This window comes from Episyrphus balteatus, chromosome 4 (assembly GCF_945859705.1).
Source record: "Episyrphus balteatus chromosome 4, idEpiBalt1.1, whole genome shotgun sequence".
NCBI classification, from domain to species: domain Eukaryota; kingdom Metazoa; phylum Arthropoda; class Insecta; order Diptera; family Syrphidae; genus Episyrphus; species Episyrphus balteatus.
The window spans coordinates 73,842,545-73,865,168 of NC_079137.1; the positions used below are offsets into that span (position 1 = coordinate 73,842,545).

The following is a 22,624-nucleotide window of genomic DNA, read 5'->3' on the forward strand; positions in this document are numbered from 1 at the left end:
AGAGAATGTAACTTATTATTAAAAACCAACTTATCCCATATTTTTAATACATTTCAAAATTTTAGTTGGTTAACTTTAAATTTTTCTTAAATATATTTGAACATAACTTTAATTTTAAATACTAAAATTAAATTAAATGGTATATCACTTAGTAATTATTATGAACTTAAATACATTAAACGGAAGTAATTATTCATGTGGCAGCAAAACTTTTTTCTTTGCAAGTCATTTTTTATATCAAATAAAAAAGACTATATTCAGGACATTCTCGTTTGTTCAAAACTCCTCTCATGCAACGAAAATAGTAACGACAATCATTTGGATAGGAAAGTCTTCCAACCGACTTACTTAAACACAACTCATGAATTCTAGTTGTTATTGTATTTGGAGCTGTTGTAGATGGCTTTTTGCTTGGCATCTTTGGTGGCAAAGAAGTTTTTCGTCTTGTTGGGATAGGTCGGTTGGAATTTTTTCTTGAATTTGTTTTCGTTGGAGAACTTTTTGGTGTTGAAGGTCTTAATGTTGGATTTAGATGATGTTTAGCTGTAGTTGGAAAAAAATAGTTTGGTATGATGAATTGATGAGCGAAAGAAAATTTACAATATTTCACCAAAATATCATTTATTTAGATATGAAGACTTAAATATTTTACCTGTGACAATGAGGTTTTTTGAGTTATCAACTTTAAAAGATTCTGATTGGATAGATATTCCATTATCATCATTTTTGCATTGAAAACTTTCCTTAGGACCACAAGCTAGCTGTTCAGGATTGAATGCTAATCCTTCGGGACATAAACCTTCAAAAGAATTTTCTCCATCACAAAATATAAATGACCGACAATCTTTTTTTCGGTTATTACTGGTCACATAACTTCGATTTGATCTGCCAATGCACTCGGGAAATCTTTCACAATTAATATAAGAAAAACAAAAAATAAGCCCAAATAAAAGTTTTGTTGCCGCCATCATAAATTACGTCCGTATACCGTTTAGAATTGAAAAGAAACCAAAAATGCAGATTCTTTGTTTATATAGAGTTGAACAAACAAAACAATTTTGTTTTTTTTAATTTCGTACAATAGATAACGGAAACAGGAAATATAATGTTCTATTTTCTTTTTAATTGATTGACACTAATTTTAATGATATTCAATTGATATGAATTTTGTGAAAGTTTTTTTTGCACTTTTTTTTTTTTAGTGTTTAGTAAATAGTATTATTAAAGATAACAAAAGGTTTTTGTTTACGAAATGTAGAATTTTGTATATAGGTAAATATCAATAACCTTGAGGTGTCAAAAGACTTGCCAGTATTAAAAAGTTGTTTAGAAATTTAGTTAAACATTAATTAAACAAAAAAAAAAAAAAACGTTAGAGTCGTTTTTTTTTTTAATAATTTTTTATTTATAAAAATTTTCATTTTTCAAAATAAAAAAATGTTGGTATCATATTTTTAAGAAAATATTAGCTATTCAACATATAAAAACGAAGTTTGAATAAAATTCATCAACCCATTTTCAAAAAAATTTATTTTTTAAATACCAATTTTAAAATATTTGGCATTTCACATTACATTTTAAATTATTTTTTCGAAATCGAAATCCCGAAAATTATAATTGGGGAAATTTTTCATTTTCTAGAATTTTTTGGGATTTTAGTTTTTTGGGATTTTGGACTTCGATTTCCTAGATTTGTTAATTTTTGGGATTTTTTAAAATTTGGGATTTCGGTTTTCGGGATTCCAAAAACAAAAAATAATACTTTCAGGAGAGAGGTAGTTTCACTTCTAGTTTTTAAATAAAAACGTTTAAACTTAGGTAATGGACAGCGCCTTGAGTTATTATCTACATATTTAAGAGGATTTAATTATCAAAAAATGTTTACTTTTTACTTTTTTGAACATCATTCCGGGGTACACTTTTCAAGTTTTGGATCAAACCCAAAGCCTGTGCCACAGTTATACAACTATAGTAACTTTGACAATTGAATGGATCGATATATGTATCTTCCAAAAAAACTATCATCACATTCTTTTGTGATAATTTCCAGAATTTGTTCATTGGTTTCTGATATAAAAAAAAAATTGTTGAATTTAAATTAATTTACCAATATTAAATTATCTTACATTCAACAGAAGCACAATTGACATAGGCAAAGCACAATATAACAATTTTTCCAATCAAGACTTTCATTGTAATGCTAGTAATGTAAATAATTCGTTTACTTCAAGACTTCTTCTCAAACTGATGGAAAATTGATAGATTTTTTTGGTTAATATACGCTTAATAATCGCGGCAACCTTATTTTGATTATATAAAAACTGGTATCATAAGATTATGGAAGAGGTTAGAAAGATGACTTTTATCTCTCTATCATTTCTAAATATATTTTTATCTTAACTCTTTTATCGATGCAGATGTGATTTTGACTTTTTGTTTTATTTTTCTTCGAATTAAATTTAAAAAAAAATTATATTTGAATTTTAGTTAAATAAATTTTATATTTTGCATTACCTGCGCAAATTTTTGAACATATTTTAATGGTTTTTCTAAAAGTTTGGTGGGAATCTAAATTTAGTCGTTGCAAGAAATCAATTTAGGTATTCAAAATTATTTTTAACAAACTTAGTCTTTTTGTATGTTCCGGGTTCTGAAAGTCGTGTTTTAATTCTGAATCAGGGTTGTAAGAATATCAATTTAAAAAAAAATGCATTTGAAATTTCAAAAAAAAAAATATTTTTTTATTAAAAATTAAAAAAAAAATTTGATTTGAAAAAAAAAATATTTATTGCAACTAAAAAATATTTGCACAGAAAAAAAAATATTAATTGCAACTAAAAATATTTTGCAATACAAAAAAAAAATGTATTGCAAATGAAAAAAAATTGCATTGAAAATAAAATTTTTATTGCTATTAAAAATATTTTACATTAAAAAAATTGTATTGCAAATAAAAAATTTTCGGCATTGAAAAAAAAAAAAATTGAATAGAAAATGTGTGTATTAATTTTTTTTTTAATACTCGTTGAATTTGTTACAATTTTGGTTATTTGACCATACGTAAATTTTTTTTTTAAACTACATATAATATTGAAGACAATATTAGGTAAAGTCAAATTGGTAAGAAAATCGACGAGTGTTGAAAAAAAAATATTTAATGCACACATTTTCTATTCTTTTTTTTTTTTCAATAAAGAAATTTTTTTATTTGCAATGAAAATTTTTTTTTCACGGCAAAATATTTTTATTTGCAATAAAAATTTTATTTTCAATGCTATTTTTTTTTCATTTGCAATACGTAAATATTCTTTTAAAAATTTGTAATGGAGAAGAAATACATTAAAAATAAAATAATTTTTTAAAACCCGAAAATATGCATTTATGGTGTGGGAAGGGGGTTGAGTCCCCTTTAAACTCTTTAAATTAAAACACACTCAAAAGCAATTCTCTTTTTTATTCAAACAGAAACTTAAGATTTGGCGTAAAAATTCCTCTTTTTGCTATCAATAAAGCAATCAAAGTTTTATATCCTTTTATCTCCATCACTAAACAACAACCCCAAAATATCCTGGCAACAACACTATCTACTAATAAAAACTCCCTCATTTCTATTCATTAAATCTTAAGGCGCATTATGTTGGGGAGAATACAAAATGAGCCCACTCTCTATTAAACCATTAACTCCACTAAGTGTGTAATTAGTTCATAAACCGGTGTATCATTTCCTCTCTCAATCCAAAAACAAAATGGCTTTCTATATTTTCCTAAGATGGTAATTAAAATCCTTAGATAACAATCCCACACGATGCCATCACATAGCATTGCCACCCTCTGCTGATATCCTGCCGAATGCCTCAACTATGTAATAAAGTGCCTTCATGTCGGTAAGCATATTGATTGCTTTAATGAAATAAAAAGAAATCTCTTTTGTTGATAATGATGCGTATGTACATTAGGGTGGGTCAAAAAAAAAAATCGAAATTCTTTTTTTTTGTTTTGTACTCCTAGACACCTCTAGAATATAAACATTTTTATCGATTTTTCGGAGTACAAAATCAAAAAAAAAAAAAAAAAGAATTTCGATTTTTTTGACCCACCCTTATGTACATTTATTCATGTATGTCTATGTCTTGAAGAGAGTATCGAAAAGCAAATTAACCTACACAAGAAACTATATGCGAAATTATTAAATCACCTATTTGCTAACAGCATTATCCTAGTGCACAAGCAAAAGATCTAATAATTTCTCTTTAGGGGGCTTATTTTTGGGGAGGTTAACTACCGGTTAAGGTAGGCATTTACCTTCAACTTATTGCTAATTCGAATATGTAGGTATATAAATTGCTCTAAGGGTATTGGTAGAAATATATGCAAAGACATTTCAAGGTCATTATGCAAAATACACTCCTACTTCCTATCAATGTGTATATCAATCTTTCTTTCCATCAGGAGTGTAAATATTGAATAATTCTGCTATCAACTACATTGCCGACAGTTAACATTTATTTATACAAAAATAGGGATACCAAGCTTGTCTCTATGCATATTCATGAGAGATATATAAAATGTAAGCTTTAAAAAATAGACCCACTTAATTTTGCATAAAACTCTCAAAGAGAAATGATATATACCTATACCCTACCCGGTAAGTAGAGGTACCTAACCTATTTATAAAAGAAACTCATCCTACTGTCTTGGGGGTTTCTATAAAAGGAGGACTATTTCATTCATTATTACGTGTGCGTGCACAGTGAAAACCTTTTAATTTGTGTGTTTTGTCTGGTCTGACACCCAAGAGTAGCTACATACCTGAATTTTAAAGGAAAACCTTTTATCTGAAAATGCCTATCAGTTTGATTAGGGTTGCCATCATTCTATATTCAATTATTTTATTCATTATTTTTTAAACGGAAATAAAGTAAGTTGCTTCCTAAGAAAACACTCGTTTTTGTCGAATTTAAACTGGACGAACATTTGTAAATCGTGTTACATTAGGGTGGCGAAAAAAATACGTACTTTCTTCTGCTTTTAATGAATAATTTAACAAAATCTCGTCGTTCACATATTTGTCGATGGAAAAAAATATTTTAATTTAGAATGTTTAAAAAATTTGTTTTTTGCGTCTTTGAAAATAAAAAATGAGTTTTATTGCACAAAAAGTTTGTAAAATGCTTTTTTTGATATAGTAATATAAAATTTATATCAAATTAATTAAATCGATTTGAATTCCAAGAGTAAATGTAAAATATACCTAGCACTTTTCTGAGTCCCCTTGTTCGAAAATACCCAATTTAAAATTGTCTCATAAGAAACGTTTTGCAAAATTTCTCTGGTGTGAAAATCAAAATTTTTTTTTAATTTAAAAAAAATTGATGCACCCTAATGGATTTTTTTTTGTTTTTTTTTGATTCTATAATTTGGCTAAAGTAATATCCACGTTGATTTATTTTTAATTTCACAAGCAACTGTAGTATGTATAGATAATATTTTTTTGAGACACCCTAATACAAAAAACTGCAGTTTAACTAAACTCATTACATATCTCAAAAATCACGATTTAGAAATTTTCGGTGTCATTAAAATCCATTTTTTTTTATAAAAAAGAAAAGTTTTTTTTGCACCACCCTAATTATAATAATTCTAGAGTTCTGCAACCATCAAATTTTGGCTGCGCAATCTGCCCAACGCACAGAGGGGTATTTATACAAAAAAGCTGATCAAAAGTCTAAAACAAAAACGAAGCATAACATGAAAGTTTAACCGTTACGTCATAGATAAATAGGCACTGCATCATGTGACAACCATATCCAACCACGCCATCACCATGTCGATCCGTTACTTTTATTCTAAGTCAGAAGTTAGTAGTTATTGTTTGATAGACTTTTTTTTTGTGCGATTTTGTTCCAATGTGTTTTTTTAATAAGTTAAATGTCATGTGTTTTTTTTTTTATTTTTGAAGAATTTTTATTAACTTTATTTAAAACATAGATTTTTTTTTCAAATAAGCAAGTTTCTTTTTTAATTTTGATCAATCATCAGCGTTCAAATTGTCTTTTCATGAAAGATTAACAAAAAAGTAAAAGGTACCTAAAAACTAAGTATTACATAATTTTCGCAGTATTTTTTACTGTATCATGTAAGAAAATAAAAAGTTCTACCAACTTCGACCATTTTGTTTTATGATTTGTTTTTTGCATGGGTTAGTGGTTACTACGGGTCACTGTGGCGAATACGTAACTTTTTTTTTTATATTGAAAAATCTTATTTGTTAATACAAATTGTAAAAATTGTAAAATATGGCAAGTAATTTTTATATTTATTAATTAACTAAACTTTTTTCATTTAAAAATATCAACAAATAGTTTTGATCACCTTTTTGTGTCAAATACCCCTATGTACGACACACGTTAAGTTAGTGCCATCGCAGATTATAATTCTGAAGGAGAATTATGTAAGTTCTCAAACGAAAATTCTGTGAAATTCTATTTTTACTCGGGGTCATGGCGAAGTGAACTCCAATTGAGTCTCAAGTACGATGGTACTCCTTGAAGTACTGTGCAACTACATCGTTTTTAGAACTCTATTAACTCTATCAGTGCGATTTTCTGTGTAGTAGTTCGAAACTGAATAACATGTTCAATGGTATTGATTACTATTTAACTAGGTCCCATCCTCTCAGAAAAAGTATTAGAACAATAAACCTGGTAACCACTCGTTTTCATTCAGCTTTATTCAAGGCCGGAATAGTAGAAGATGTCATGGAGATATCTTCAATCCATTCCGATGTTAAAATGATACTATGTAAATCTAAATTTCTTAATAAAGGCTTATGTCATTTTCTTTGGATTCCAGGCTAACGACTTAGAAATTTATTCGTAGTGATTCTAGTTGATCTTGGCTTTAAGCATGCTCGAGGTATCCTTGGTATCCAGAAAACCCAGAATCCCGAAATTTTGAATCCATAAAACCCAGAATCCCGAAAACACAAATTCCAGAAAACCCAAATGAATTTTTTCCCCATTTTGAAGTTGAACAATTCAAATATTTGGCAATCCTTATTTTGTGGGCTGTTGTGGATGATAATGAACAAGAAAATCTGTAATAGAAAGGTGATTACTGAGGTTTTCTATGTTCTGATGGTTAAAACCTCATCGGGAAGACGAAAAGAAGTACTTTACCTTGTTTTTTTTTTTCAGAAAATAAAATACATAAATAAAAAAAGCAACACAAAACAAAAAGATGCTTGTGGTCGTGTTGACAAAGAGGCACGTGGCGACTCAAAGTTTCTAGGCAATCTTCTTAAAGGAATGTTGTAATACAGAGATTTTATATATTTTTGTATATTTTGAGACCGAATAAAAAACAAGGAGCGTGCTTGTTTTCAAATCTTTATTATTATTACACAAATTTCTTTTTTAGATGGATTTTAATACATTTCGTTGTGTTTCCTTTCTTCAGAAAACACTCAATGCTTTTTGCTTATTTTTGTGTGTTTTGTCGTCATTTTTACGTGAAAAATATATAAATAAAATGTTTGATCTTAAAGAAGAACATGCATTTTAGAGGTTTTATACTTTTATTATCCTGTCTGAGAATAAAAGATAAAAGAGAGGATATGATGCGTGTAGGTGTGTTTTTGGGTTCATTCCTAGATACTTACCTACTAAAAATGTAGGATTTCATAAAATCTTTAACAATAAACAGGTTTTATTTTTGTTTGTTGTTGTTTGGATTTGTTAAGAATTTACATGATAACAAGGGTAATTTATGAATTTTGTGTAATCCATTGGAGATAATCTTTAATTTATGTTTATTTTCGTATCAAATAATGACTTCAAAGAGCCTTAGTAATAATAATTGGAAATACATATTTGTTTGATTTCAAAAGATATTTTGGAAGGTATTGACATTTATAATAAGAAGATTTGGTTATTATCAGTTTATTCCCAGATCAAAGGTGTTTGTATTTAGTGATGACTCATGACGATTAAATAATGAGTTGTCGACATGTTAACTGATATTATAAATTTTAAGCAAAAAACAAAATCCTTAAAAAATAATAATTTTTCTTGAAAATAAAAAATCTAACTTTTTTTATTCCATCACTTTGAAATCCATTTTTTTATATGACAACCTATAATAAATTTTATATCATATAAAAGCTTATTATTTAAGCTTAAAATATTTTCTTCAATCATACCTATTTGTACGACATCTAGAAAAGAAGTTACAAGTTTGTAAAGCCAACCATGTCGAAATTTTAAACTGACATTACGGTACTGGTGGTGGCTGGTCATCGGTAACAGATCTTCGTAGGTCTTTTGAGGTATTTTAAAAGTTTTTCAATTTAAGATTGTGTAACTTGTAGAGCACGTACGGTTAAGTGTGATATATCAAATGAAATGTAATATTATTAAAGTTAAATCAAATTTGTATGTGCTCTTGATCAAAAGATATAACATGTTTAGAAAAAGAACATATTTTCACCGTTATCTCAGGATTGTGAAAATGAAATTATTTGAATTTTTTATAAAATATAGTTTTTTTTTTTGCTACCTATCTACAGTATAAATTGCATTCATCTATCTAATAAAACAAAAAAGATATAATTTATTAATTTTTACTGTCCCTTTTTCATTTCATCTTGTTTCAAATCACTACGATACTAAAGAAGTTTTCACTTCAGAAATTAACCCACGAAATTTTAACATTAATATACTATTTGAGCTGATGGCAGTTTTTTTTTTTCAATACAATTCATTTGTAAATATTTTAAATTCAAATAAACCAAACCTATAAAAACCTCTATGTTATTTTAACCCATAAAAATCTAAATTATTTTGAAATAATTTGTAAATTAAATTAAACAACCACTTTTTAGCTGTCGACATTGAAATTCAATTTATTTTTTTTTTTTTTTTTTTTTGGTAAATTGAATTTCAATTTTGTAATTCACCAGCAAACAAACAATTAAGAAAATAAACACCAAATTGGTTTTTAGAAATTATATAAGCCATTGTTTGGTTTTGTTTTCATTTTATAATATCCTAAATCATCACATTAAAAATTCGAATCAGGAAAATATTTACATATTTTTGGTTGATGAATAATATTGAAGCATAAATTGTAGACACTTTGAATTTAGTTGCCACAAATAAAAAAAAAAAATATGCTTTTTTGATTGTATGCGTGCATTACATAAAAAGACAGAGTTTTGGTTTGGGATTCTGGTTTATTGAATTTTTCAATTTTGTTCCTCAATTTTTATTTTTATTTCGTACCTATTGAGTTTGCAATTATTATTTTATCTGCTTAGCAGTTGGCAAAGAGGTTGTTTTATTTTATGCCTTTTCGACGTTTGTTCTGTGCCTACCACCCATAAAGCGAAATTGCTTATATGTGGGGTATTCCATTGTAACGTGTGGGAAACTTGTGCATTGAATACCTATATTGTTTCCCTTTACTGTATATGTAAGTTCGTAAAATTATAATTTTGTATACGAAGATATTAGAATTCGTTTATTTATTTAATTGTACTTACAAGTATAAAAACATTTTATTTTTAAAAATAGGGAGATATTTTCTTCAGTCACGTGCGGGACATGAAAAAGAAGATATTTTTTATTTTTTTTTTTATTCCTTTGGTTTACACAAATATTTTGTAGCTTCTATGTATAACAAAAAGCAAATTAACAAAAAAAATATTGTAGTTCCATGTCATTAATGAACAAAACAAATAATATAGGTTCCAGATACCAACCCTGAGGAAGTCTAGAATTGACGAGGAAAAAGTTCCAATATTCACAAAAAGTGAAAAATTTAAATTAAAAAAAAAAACCCTTTCGCTTTACTATTCCCATACTATTATTTAAGGAATTAATTCCGATTTTGTTTCATTTCGGGTGATTCAGCAACAAAGTTATGTAAAACACCATTGTCCATCAATGTTTTGATTTTTAGAAGAAATGCTCTTTTTTGAAACTGCATTTATAAAATGTTAAAATTTTTTTTATTGCTCAGATATAAATTTTTAAAGGGCATTCTTTTTTTCTTACCCATGATTATTACACTGGTCTACAAAATTTAATTTTTTTTTTGGTGTGGGCACTTAAATATACTTTTCTATAGGTTTTTGATGTGCTGAACTCGAATCTGAATTTAGAAATATCCTATCAGCTCCCGTTTTTGAAATATTACTGTTTGAAAGTTAAAAAAAATCGTGTTTTGACTTATTTTGAAGTTAACAAGATTTTCCCCACATGAACCAAAATATACTCTTCTGAAGGTTTCCGGTGTGCTGAACTCGAATCCGAAGTCAAAAATATCCTAGCAGTTCACGTTTTTAAAATATTTTTGTTAGAAAATGCAAAAAAAAACGTTTTTTTACTACTTTTGGTGTTATGCCTTAATTTGAAGAAATTTTTTTTAAATATAAATCATAACGGTTTCTATAAGAACTATTTTCGTTCCTCCAAGTTTCGTTCCTCCTCTTTGCAATATCTTTTTTACTGCTTGAGATATCTTAAAATGAAGTAAGAATGTTTGGCTTAATTTATCAAAAAAGGATATGAAAACGTGATACATTACAATAAGCCATTAAACTGACGATATCTCGAACAATAAAAAAGATATCGAAAAGATTTAAAAAATTCTTGAATGAAGGAAAACAGTTCTTACAGAAACCGTAATAAATTGTATTTAAAAAAAATTTCTTTACATAAAAGCATAACCTCAAAAGTAGTTATGTTTGCATCTTCTAACGGTAATATTTCAAAAATAGGAGCTGATAAAAATAAAAACCTTTAGAAAAGTATATCTTAGTCTCTGCACCAAAAACGTTGTTGACTTGTGTTATTAATCATAGTGTTTTATTAATAATTTATACTTATGAAAAAAAAAAAATAATAATAATAATAATGAGCTAAACATTCACCAACAAGTTTGCCAGAAAACTCTTAAATTTTATGATATTTAGGAAAACCTGCACCAGGTAAAATCTTTAAAAAAAATATGTATTTTTTTTGCGTTGGTCAAAAATGGGTACGAATTAAAAATTTATTTTTGTAGTTTAAGTTAATCATAAATTTTTCCCTAAAAAAAAAATGGATGGGAAAATGAGTGCTTCTACTACCGGTAAGAAAAAATACTCCATTTTATAGTTTTATACTGCAGACTTCAAGGAATAATAAAATGAAAAAAAAAAATTCCTAGTTTAGAATTAGTAGTTTTTTTTCTTTTTTTAAGTAAGTCAGAGATTTAAAAAAACTGCCAATATTTATTGGATTTGAAGAACAAATATTGACCACATTGACAAAATCTCCTTAAAATCTAGATGCCTGTTTCTTCATTTCACTCGATTCAAGATAGAAAATACTCGAACATGATCCTGTAATAAATCAATCTTCATAAATAATATACATAAGTCTAGACAATTAAATGATTTTACTTTCATGTAATGTCTGCCTCCCTAAACTCTACACTTCATTAATATCATTCAATAGCATTTCTTAGAATTGACCGTTTAACAGGTCTTCCTGAAAAAAAAATACCTTTTTCAATCCTATTTGCTAGATTCCAATATCAAATAAAATAAAATAAAATCATTTCAAAGAAAAAAGAAACTAACCAAAGAGAAATAATTTCCTTTCATCAGAAAAGAAAAAAAAAATAATTTTCCACATCAAAAATCACAAGACTTCCAGAAAATTGTTTTCAAGACATACAAGCTCTGTCAAAATCAGTTAAATACAGAAAAAACTGCCATTTACAACAATGTGTCTTTGTCTCAAATTCAAAGGACATAAGAAATTTATATATATCTTTGAGTCCCAAAGAGCCAGACTTTATTAGCCTCCCCACATGCGTGTGTATTGCACCCTCGAGAGATATTCGATATAATATGTATATTCCCCCTCGACTCAATTTCTAATGAGTTTCTCCTAATTAGTGCAAGTTTAGGTAACTAGCTGCCAGGAGATTCAATTAGTATCATCGCAAAACAAACAAACAATTTTCGTTGTCTGCATAAAATTTTTCTTTTGCTTGCACCAAGGATTTTGTCGAAATTTGCAAAATTTGATTAGAATTCTTTTTTGTCTTTCTGTGTGTAACTCTAAGTAAACATTTGGCAATTATTATAAATGCTCAGCTTCATATTTGGTTCATGAACTTTTGACTCGTAATTTTCTTACTATACCCAATAATATACCTTCCTTTTTTTTTTCTTTATAGCCTGGATGTGCCCCAGACGTCTGCGATTGAGATAGCTAATAAGTACCTAACATAATTTTCTGTTTGGTTTTAATGGATCTGTTTCTTGAAGGTTTTTTTTACTTCAAAAAATGTTTATTTTTTTTTGTTTTCTGTGTATTTGCTAAAAGATTTTATGAATTTCTTCGTGAAATTTTTAAAGGTAAGAGAAGGTATCATTCACCTAATGATGATGGTAAATATAATTTTAATAGCATTCCAGGGCTTTGTTTGCACAAAGATGGTGTACTTAATTTTTGGTCTTGCAGAGGAAAAATCATAGAGATGGATTTTTTTTTTTTTTCAAAGAAATATCGAAAAGAATTTTTATGATTGAATTTATTTTCGTTGTAATTACAAAGGTATTTGAAAATAAAACAAAAGAAGAATATTAAATCGCTGTTGTTTGTTTATATTTACAGTCAAGGTATTGTTCATTGGCTTCTTTTGGGTCGTTACTCTTTTGAAAACATAAAAAAAAAAATACTTTTCAAAAAAGCTCATTAGTTAAATCTTAAAAAAATAATAATAATAAAAATTTAATTTTAAAAATTTTTTTTCTTCTTCTTCTTCTTCTTCTATATTCCTAAATTAGACTTAATTTTATTACTGAAATAATTCCACAAACAAAACATCATAAAACTAATCTGAAAGTAGCCAAACATTAAAAATACATAATTCATAACAAAATACTAAAAAAATGTCCAAACATCGTCCTTAGAGCTCTCTTTTACGATTGGTTATATCCTTTTTTATTCAACTCCTATCTAACATAACACAAAATTCAAATCATAACTCAAGTCACGTCAAATATTAACAACAACAACAACAAAAAATATTAATCCAAAAGCAGTATACAAAGTCATAATAAAACATAACAATAAAAGGACGAAATTAAATTACATCGATCGTTATATGACATCGAATGCGATATATAACTGCTATATGCACAGAATATTATATACATTTAAAAGAATTTTCTAATAAAAAAAAAACCAAACCAAAAAAAAAAAAGAAGAAGAACATTTCTGTCCGCCTTAACTGTTTTCAATTCAAGCACGAAAAAGAGACGACTCCGTTTAACGACATGTGGTTTTTATGGGACATTTTGAAATGCTTGGTTGAATGCATCGAAAAGACGATTATTGGCACACCATTATTAATCCACCCACTTTTTGGGGATACACAATACAACTTGGTAACGCATAACGTTCCCGACCTACACCTAAAAAAGCTTATTTTCAAGAAAAAAAAAACCATAAAGATATTATATGTCAGTTGGATATGGTGCTGGTATATACATTTTAAATACAAAGAATCCGCAACAAAAGTTGAAAAGAAAGAAACAAAAAAGACACAGGATTTCAAGCTTTTTGAACCTTCAATTTTAATGTCCTCAAAGTGTAATAACAATTTCCCAACAACTTGAACATTTATGTGAATATTATACTTTTTCTTGTTTTTTTTATTGTGTGGGTTGCAGTGGCTTAGCGTCTGATTTTAAGAATACCACATTTCAACAGCTGAGTCTTCCAAGGAGAGTGCCGACACAGATTTTGAATTATTCCTTAGCACAGGATTAACCAAAATAAAGAAATAAAAAAAAAAATAAGGACCAAGGTCAAGAGCTTTGTACTTTGTGTTGTTTATTGAAAATAATTCTTTTATAAGAGCTGTCTGGCCGGGCCTAACCTCAATTTAAGTTCATGTGAGTACTTCAATTCAGAAAGAACCATGAAGACAACATAAAGACACTTGAATGCTTATCCAAAAACATCTTGATCCTTTTCGTCATGAAGAATAAAAAAAATTTTTTTTAAATGGCCATTTGTTTGTCAATTTGATGGGATTTAAAAATGTATCCATTCTCCTTCAAAGAAATAAAAAAGTTCAAAAGTTCCTTTAGAGTCGTCCTTTTTTAATATAATTGTATAGCAGCAGAACAATTCCATTTTATAATTGGTCAATTTGGGTTGATTTAAAATTCAATTTCTTTTTTTTGACCCAAGAACTTTAAGTCGAATTTAAAATTTAAATTTTTTTGGTAAATTACAAAAATTTAGTGGAATGAAAATTATAATTATACCAAATTTACACAAACATTCAATTTTATAGGCAGTTAAAAAGGAGCTTAACACAAATTTAATAAGGTGGCAGTTTATATCGTAGCTAAAGCAGGCAAGAATTTTTAGTCTTGAGATTAAATCAGTTTAAATAGGATGTTTTTTTTTTTTTTTTACTGACACTGACAAGTTATTAAAATTAATGAAAATGAGTATATAGGATTTTAAGTATAGGATGATACAATTATTTTTTTTTTTTTTTTTGTTTATGAATTAAATTAATTCATGTGGAAGGAATTTTTGCCAGAGATGACTGAACTTTTTACTCTGATATTTTTTTATACTTTTTTTTGGGTAAGCAAAAGATATTCATGTTTAATAAGAAAGCAGACATACATTTTTAAACTGACGGGAAATGTATGTATTTGTATAATCTTGGGAAGATTTATTAAATTTTTTTGAAGACCCCCCAAAAGAAATTTGTTAGTTAGGTGCGTTAAGTTTAGTCAAACTACAAACTCACACTTAAAAAGTTAAAAAAATAAATAAATTTTTGGAAAAAGTTGCTTAGAATATTCAAGCTTTTTATTAACTTAGTAATGTTAATTTAATGCTATCATTTATTTGTATAAGTAAGTTAAAAAAGTATTAAAATTTGATTTTAAAATTACAAAAACAACTCTTTAAATGGTCTTCATCTTAAAACAGAGTATGAGATTTGATTAGTTATAAATAAGGAAGACTTTTTGATTTTTTGAATTATTGAATAGTTATCGAATTATTAAATTTTTACTTGCGATATATGTACTATTGGGCAAGTTTAGGATTCGTAAACAAAAAACGAACGATTTTACATGAAATTACGGAGATGGATAGTGCCAAAAAAGTGTGTCCGGCACTTCTGTCTGTCTGTATTTTAAAAATTTATTTAAAAATTTTTTATTTTTGAAAAATCAATTTTTTGAAAATGAGTTGGTGAAAAATTTTGAAATTTAATTTTTATGTGTAAATTAATTGTGGTTAATTAATTAAAGTGGCATACCAATTTTTTTTTTAATGTTAGAAAATTTTTATACAGGGTGTCCCACAGTCACCGCCAGTGCCGGATTAGCCTCATGGCAAACTAGGCAGCTGCCTAGGGGCCCCACTTCAGCTAGGGGCCCCTCGCCCCAACTACGAACAAACAAAATTTCTTGGAGTTGTACCTACAATAAAAAACAGCATTACATTTGTATTTGTAAAAATACAGATTTGTAAAAAGAAGAATAAAAAAACGTTTGCAAATCATTAAACATTAGCCCCGTTCCATTGGAGGTGGTAGTTTACTCATGAGTAGATCAAGGGGCACGGTAGTGCCCAGCCAAGTTCTCTAGCAACTTTGGCACTACACCCTTATTTACAGGAAACAACTCAGGCCATTTTCGACCCCCCTCTAACTTCCACACCAAAGATGCTAGAAATTTCAAACTCGCTACATTTATTGTCAAAACAAAACTCCTCACAAAATTTCAGCCTTTTACGATGAGTAGTTTCTGAGATATAGGGCTTCAAAAATCGCAAAAACCGTAACTGACTGACTGACTGACTGACTGACTGACTGACTCACTCACTCACTCACTGACAGATCATCAAAATTATGGAGAACTTCCCGTTAACGTAGAAACTTGAAATTTTACACGGTGATAGGGCTTGTGGTGTATACAAAGGGAAAAATCGAAAATTTGAGATTTTCAATTCAGGGGGCGTGGCATCCGCCCATTTCCGCTGAATTATCATCAAATATTATAGAGCACTTCTGACTATCGTAGAATCTTGAAATTTGGTAGAATGGTAGAGCTGGTAGTTTATACAAAGGAGAAAATTTAAAATTTGAGAATTTCAGCCAGGGGGCGTGGCATCCGCCCATTTCCGCTGAATTTTCATTAAATATAATAGAGCACTTCTAATTATCGTAGAATCTTGAAATTTGGTAGAATGGTAGAGATGGTAGTTTATACAAAGAAAAAATTTAAAGTTTGAGAATTTCAGCCAGGGGGCGTGACAACCACCCATTTTCACTGAATTTTCATCAAATATAGAGATTTTCAATTCTACAGCCATACCTTGCAAAAAGTAGTGAAATCACAACAAAAACATTACTGTTAAAAAGTAGCCAAGTTCTCCTATGTTGAAATTATGCTGGCACAAAAAGTACTGAGATGTAAAAGTGTACCAAGTTCTAAAGTTTGGGTTCAAATTCGTATCAATTAAATTTTGATTGTTTACATGTGTTTATAATGAATTATGACTCCCATCACATCCTGAAGGGCCCAACATAGCGATGCCAGGTTGAGGGATTTTTTCCTGTTTTTTTCGGTATTTTTGATTAGGGAAAAATGGAAAATCAACCCAGAACAGTCAGCTCAAAATATATCACGTTTAAATACCAAGACAAATACTGGTCAATTCGAATATTATTCCAACGACATCGAACCAGAGTTTAGTAACGAGATGGTGCCATTAAAGCTCTTCATGATGTTGAAATCAGATGATATGTCAGAAAAATCTGAGATTGTGCATGCAGAAAAGTTAGAAGTTAATATTAGATAAAGTTGTCCAATAAACGTTCCCAACTTGTATTGTAGCTTAAGAATCTACAGAAGTTTGATGATTTCTAACGTCTGCTTCTACACGAAGATTTTGGAAAAGAAATTGGTATCGTTTCTATTGAAAAGCTCTATTAATTGTTGTTAATTTTAACAAAAAATGACAAAGGTAAGATTTATTAACAATAAAATTATCTAAAAAATGATATAAAAACCAATTCCGTGAGTTGATTAAATAAAATTTTATAGTTGGTAAAAGTGCGGATTTGTCTCGCAAGGTAGGGGCAAAATGGAATTTTTTCATATATCTGACGAAGTTTGTTGGGGTAGTATGAAAATTATAAAATTTTATTTAATCAACTCAACTAATTGGTTTGTATATAATTTTTTAAGATAAGTTTATAGTTAATAAATCTTAGGTACATTTGTCATCTTTTGTTTATTTGAACAACAATGGAGATATTCAATAAAAACGATACCAATCTCTTTTCCAAGATGGCGGCTGCTCCCGACCTCCTATCAGCCAAACAAATTAATTTGTATGATAAGGACAGCCAGCGAAACACATTCCATGAAAAAATTGATTACACTGGTCAACAAAATTTAACTTTTATTTTGCCACAAGAACCAAAGTATACTTTCCTAGTAGTTTTTGGGGTGCTGAATCCGAATCTGAAGTCAGAAAAATTTGATTGGCCTCCGTTTTTGAAATATTACTGTTATAAAATGATAAAAAAAAATGTCATTTTGGCTGTTTTCGAGGTTCTGTTTTTATGTGGAGTAATTCATCGAAAACAAATCTGTAACGGTGATTATAAGAACAGATATTCTTCTTTCAAAAACTGTTTAAATTTTTCCGATATATCTTTTATTGCTCGAGATATCTTAAATTTCAGTTAATAAGCAAAAGAGAAAATAAACTTAATCTAAAGTTTAAGTCACTGGTCACAGAGTTTTTGCCACAAGAGCCAAAATATACTTTTCGGAAGGTTTTTGGGTTGCTGAACTCCAATTCGCAGTCAGAAATATTCTATTAGCCTCAGTTCTTGAAATATAACCGTTTAAAAAAAAATCTTTTGTCTGCATTTTATACCATTAATATTTCAACAACAAAGGCTAATAGAATTTTTGTGACTGCGGATTCGAATTCAGCAACCAAAAAACCTTCAGAAAAGTATATTTTGGTTCTTATGACAAAAAAAGTTTAATTTGGTTGACTTCAGATTCGAGTTCAACACATCCAAAACAACTAGGAAAGTATATTTTGGATCTTGTGGCAAAACCTTGTTGACCAGCGTTATCAATTAAAAAAAAAAAAACTAAACCACCCACACACGTTTTGAACGCGTTTCAAACGCGTTTTGGACGCGTTTTGGACGTGTTTCGGACGCTTTTCCGACGAGTTTCAGACGCGTTTCAGACGCGTTTCTGACGCGTTTAAGACGCGTTTTGGGCGCGTTTCAGATGCGTTTTGGACGCGTTTCAGATGCGTTTCGGGCGCGTTTCAGACGTGTTTCAGACGCGTTTTAGGCGCGTTTCAGATGCGTTTTGGACGCGTTTCGGACGCGTTTCAGACGCGTTTTGGGCGCGTTTCAGATGCGTTTTGGACGCGTTTCAGACGCGTTTCGGGCGCGTTTCAGACGCGTTTCGGACGCGTTTCGGACGCATTTCAGATGCGTTTCAGACGCGTTTCAGACGTGTTTCAGACGCGTTTCAGACGCGTTTTGGACGCGTTTCAGATGCGTTTTGGACGCGTTTCAGACGCGTTTCGGGCGCGTTTCAGACGCGTTTCGGACGCGTTTCGGACGCATTTCAGATGCGTTTCAGACGCGTTTCAGACGTGTTTCAGACGCGTTTCAGACGCGTTTTGGACGCGTTTCAGACGCGTTTTGGACGCGTTTCGGACGCGTTTCAGACGCGTTTTGGGCGCGTTTCAGATGCGTTTTGGACGCGTTTCGGACGCGTTTCAGACGCGTTTTGGGCGCGTTTCAGACGCGTTTCGGATGCGTTTGGGACGCGTTTGGGACGCGTTTGAGACGCGTTTGAGACGCGTTTCAGACGCGCTTTGGACGCGTTTCAGACACGTTTTGGGCGCGTTTCACACGCGTTTCGGACGCGTTTCGGACGCGTTTCAGACGCGTTTTGGACGCGTTTTGGGCGCGTTTCAGATGCGTTTTGGACGCGTTTCAGACGCGTTTCGGGCGCGTTTCAGATGCGTTTCGGGCGCGTTTCAGACGCGTTTCGGAAGCGTTTCGGACGCGTTTCAGACGAGTTTTGGGCGCGTTTCAGATGCGTTTTGGACGCGTTTCAGATGCGTTTCGGGCGCGTTTCAGATGAGTTTCGGGCGCGTGACGCATTTCAGATGCGTTTCAGACGCGTTTCAGACGTGTTTCAGACGCGTTTTGGGCGCGTTTCAGATGCGTTTTGGACGCGTTTCAGATGCGTTTCTGGCGCGTTTCAGATGCGTTTCGGGCGCGTTTCAGATGCGTTTCGGGCGCGTTTCAGACGCGTTTCAGACGCGTTTCAGACGCGTTTCTGACGCGTTTAAGACGCGTTTTGGGCGCGTTTCAGATGCGTTTTGGACGCGTTTCGGACGCGTTTCAGACGCGTTTTGGGCGCGTTTCAGATGCGTTTTGGACGCGTTTCAGACGCGTTTCGGGCGCGTTTCAGACGCGTTTCGGACGCGTTTCGGACGCATTTCAGATGCGTTTCAGACGCGTTTCAGACGTGTTTCAGACGCGTTTCAGACGCGTTTTGGACGCGTTTCGGACGCGTTTTGGGCGCGTTTTGGGCGCGTTTCAGATGCGTTTTGGACGCGTTTCGGACGCGTTTCAGACGCGTTTTGGGCGTGTTTCAGACGCGTTTCGGATGCGTTTGGGACGCGTTTGGGACGCGTTTGGGACGCGTTTGAGACGCGTTTGAGACGTTTCAGACGCGCTTTGGACGCGTTTCAGACGCGCTTTGGACGCATTTCAGACGCGTTTGGGACGCGTTTCAGATGCGTTTCAGACGCGTTTTGGGCGCGTTTCAGATGCGTTTTGGACGCGTTTCAGACGCGTTTCGGGCGCGTTTCAGACGCGTTTCGGATGCGTTTGGGACGCGTTTGGTACGCGTTTGGGACGCGTTTGAGACGCGTTTGAGACGCGTTTCAGACGCGTTTCAGACGCGCTTTGGACGCGTTTCAGACACGTTTTGGGCGCGTTTCACACGCGTTTCGGACGCGTTTCGGACGCGTTTCAGACGCGTTTTGGACGCGTTTTGGGCGCGTTTTAGATGCGTTTTGGACGCGCTTCAGACGCGTTTCGGGCGCGTTTCGGACGCGTTTCAGACGCGTTTTGGGCGCGTTTCAGATGCGTTTTGGAAGCGTTTCAGATGCGTTTCGGGCGCGTTTCAGATGAGTTTCGGGAGCGTGACGCATTTCAGATGCGTTTCAGACGCGTTTCAGACGTGTTTCAGACGCGTTTTGGGCGCGTTTCAGATGCGTTTTGGGCGCGTTTCAGATGCGTTTCGGGCGCGTTTCAGATGAGTTTCGGGAGCGTGACGCATTTCAGATGCGTTTCAGACGCGTTTCAGACGTGTTTCAGACGCGTTTTGGGCGCGTTTCAGATGCGTTTTGGACGCGTTTCAGATGCGTTTCGGGCGCGTTTCAGATGCGTTTCGGGCGCGTTTCAGACGCGTTTCGGACGCGTTTTGGACGCGCTTCAGACGCGTTTCAGGCGCGTTTTTGACGCGTTTCGGACGCGTTTCAGACGCGTTTTGGGCGCGTTTCGGGCGCGTTTCGGGCGCGTTTCAGACGCGTTTCGGGCGCGTTTCAGATGCGTTTCGGACGCATTTCAGATGTGTTTCAGACGCGTTTCAGACGCGTTTCAGATTTGTTTCGGGCGCGTTTCGGACGCATTTCGGACGCATTTCAGATGCGTTTCAGACGCGTTTCAGACGTGTTTCAGACGCGTTTTGGGCGCGTTTCAGATGCGTTTTGGACGCGTTTCAGACGCGTTTTGGGCGCGTTTCAGATGCGTTTTGGGCGCGTTTCAGATGCGTTTTGGGCGCGTTTCAGATGCGTTTTGGACGCGTTTCAGATGCGTTTCGGGCGCGTTTCAGATGCGTTTCGGACGCGTTTCCGACGCGTTTCGGACGCGTTTCGGACGCGTTTCAGACGCGTTTTGGGCGCGTTTCAGATGCGTTTTGGACGCGTTTCAGACGCGTTTCGGGCACGTTTCAGACGCGTTTCGGATGCGTTTGGGACGCGTTTCAGGCGCATTTTGGACGCGTTTCAGACTAGAGATTGGTAGTTCCGGAGCCAAAAAGTTCCTGAAACTCGTTCCTCACTCGGAACTAGTTCCACTCGTTCCGCAAATTTAATTTAAACAGTTCCATCGTTCAGACACAGCCACACTCAAAAGAAAGAAAGAAGAAGAGGAACAAGAAACAAAATGAAAGCGAATATATCTCTGTCTCTGTTTGAAATACACAATACACACACACATGGATGCGAACGAGTTGAGCGCCAAAAATTCACAAACCAAAACCACAACTACTTTCTTATGAATCGTGCTCACGGACATGGAACTACATTAATTTACTCTTTTATCATACATTTTGGCGACCGTGACAGGACGGGTAGTTCTGAATTTATTCAAATCATCAAGTGTGTGTTAAAAGACCGAGAATTATAATCAAATTAAAACATTATCAAAATACAAACCATTAGTGTCATTAGTGTGTTTAATTAACAAATTACAACATTGTTGTAATTTGTTGTAATTTGTTAATTAACTACAATAAATTACAACAAGTGTGTTTAATTAACTACAACAAAAAATAACATAAGAAAGCAAGTATGTCTAAAACTCTAGAAGAATTGACAACACTGCAAGACCAAATTGGAGAAGAGGTCTCCATCCTTTACCGAAACTACAAAAAGGATGGGAATGATCGAAAAACCCTTGCAAAACTGCAAGAAAGAAAGGAAAAATTGGAGTATTTCGATAAAAACGACAGTGACATACGAGATAAATTCCCAGAAGCGTTTCAACATGCGTACTTCACGAAGTCGTACTAAGAAGAAATTCGTAAGGTCTACGAGGCCATGAAGCTGGACATTAAGAATCGGTTGGCCAATTTCCAAGGAAAAAATGTAGCAGACCAGATCCAGTTGCAGCCACCAGCAGCATCGCAATCAGGATCATCGGTCAACCCAGGATCTACAAGGAAAACTGATATAAGTCCAAAGGAAATAAAAGAAAGTATTCAGCTTAATCAGGGAAGTACTTTCTCTTTAAAGAAGAAATTTAAAGTACTCTCAAACTACTTTAAAATATCGTTGGATAATTGTTCACCAGAACTAAAACAGAGTCAGCCGCAGATGTTTAAGGTCAAAGTCAACAACATAAGAGAGAACTTTGACCAAATTAAGAACACATATAACCGTCTGGATGAAGAGCTGGAAGAGGAAGATATCGAGACATACTTTCATCTGCAACAGCAATACGAAGAATTGTTGCTTGGAGTAACAACAACTCCATCAACAAATGACTGCCCTTCAAAGGAACCATCCTAAAATTACCTAAAATAGAGTTTGATGGGAGTTACTTAAAGTGGCGTCAATTTTATGACTTATTTAAGCCAATGATACTTGAGCAACCTATATCATTGGCACAAAAATTGTATTTCTTACGCGCTAATCTGACAGGAGAAGCACTGAATTTAATTCAAGGATTTCCGGCC

At 32.3% G+C, this 22,624-nt stretch overlaps 1 protein-coding gene and 1 long non-coding RNA gene across 2 annotated transcripts; both read right to left on the bottom strand.

Annotated features, from left to right (window-relative positions):
• Positions 1-47: 47 nt before the first annotated feature.
• LOC129920205 (uncharacterized) lies at positions 48-1,112 on the bottom strand. Its single transcript, XM_056001452.1, has 2 exons — positions 653-1,112; positions 48-543 (listed from the first exon to the last, which is right to left on the bottom strand). The coding sequence occupies exons 1-2, from the start codon at positions 969-971 to the stop codon at positions 233-235; spliced, it is 630 nt and encodes a 209-aa protein (XP_055857427.1). The 5' UTR covers positions 972-1,112; the 3' UTR covers positions 48-232.
• A 5,600-nt stretch (positions 1,113-6,712) lies between these two features.
• On the bottom strand, positions 6,713-7,350 carry LOC129917822 (uncharacterized). Its single transcript, XR_008772866.1, has 2 exons — positions 7,179-7,350; positions 6,713-7,096 (listed from the first exon to the last, which is right to left on the bottom strand). It is a non-coding gene; the product is annotated as an uncharacterized LOC129917822 (long non-coding RNA).
• Between the last annotated feature and the right edge of the window lie 15,274 nt (positions 7,351-22,624).

Coding starts and splice junctions, on each gene's coding strand:
- LOC129920205 (XM_056001452.1), bottom strand. CDS start 971: ATGATGGCGGCAACAAAACTTTTATTTGGGCTTATTTTTTGTTTTTCT. Junction 544..652: donor AAAAAACCTCATTGTCACAG/GTAAAATATTTA, acceptor TTCCAACTACAG/CTAAACATCATCTAAATCCA.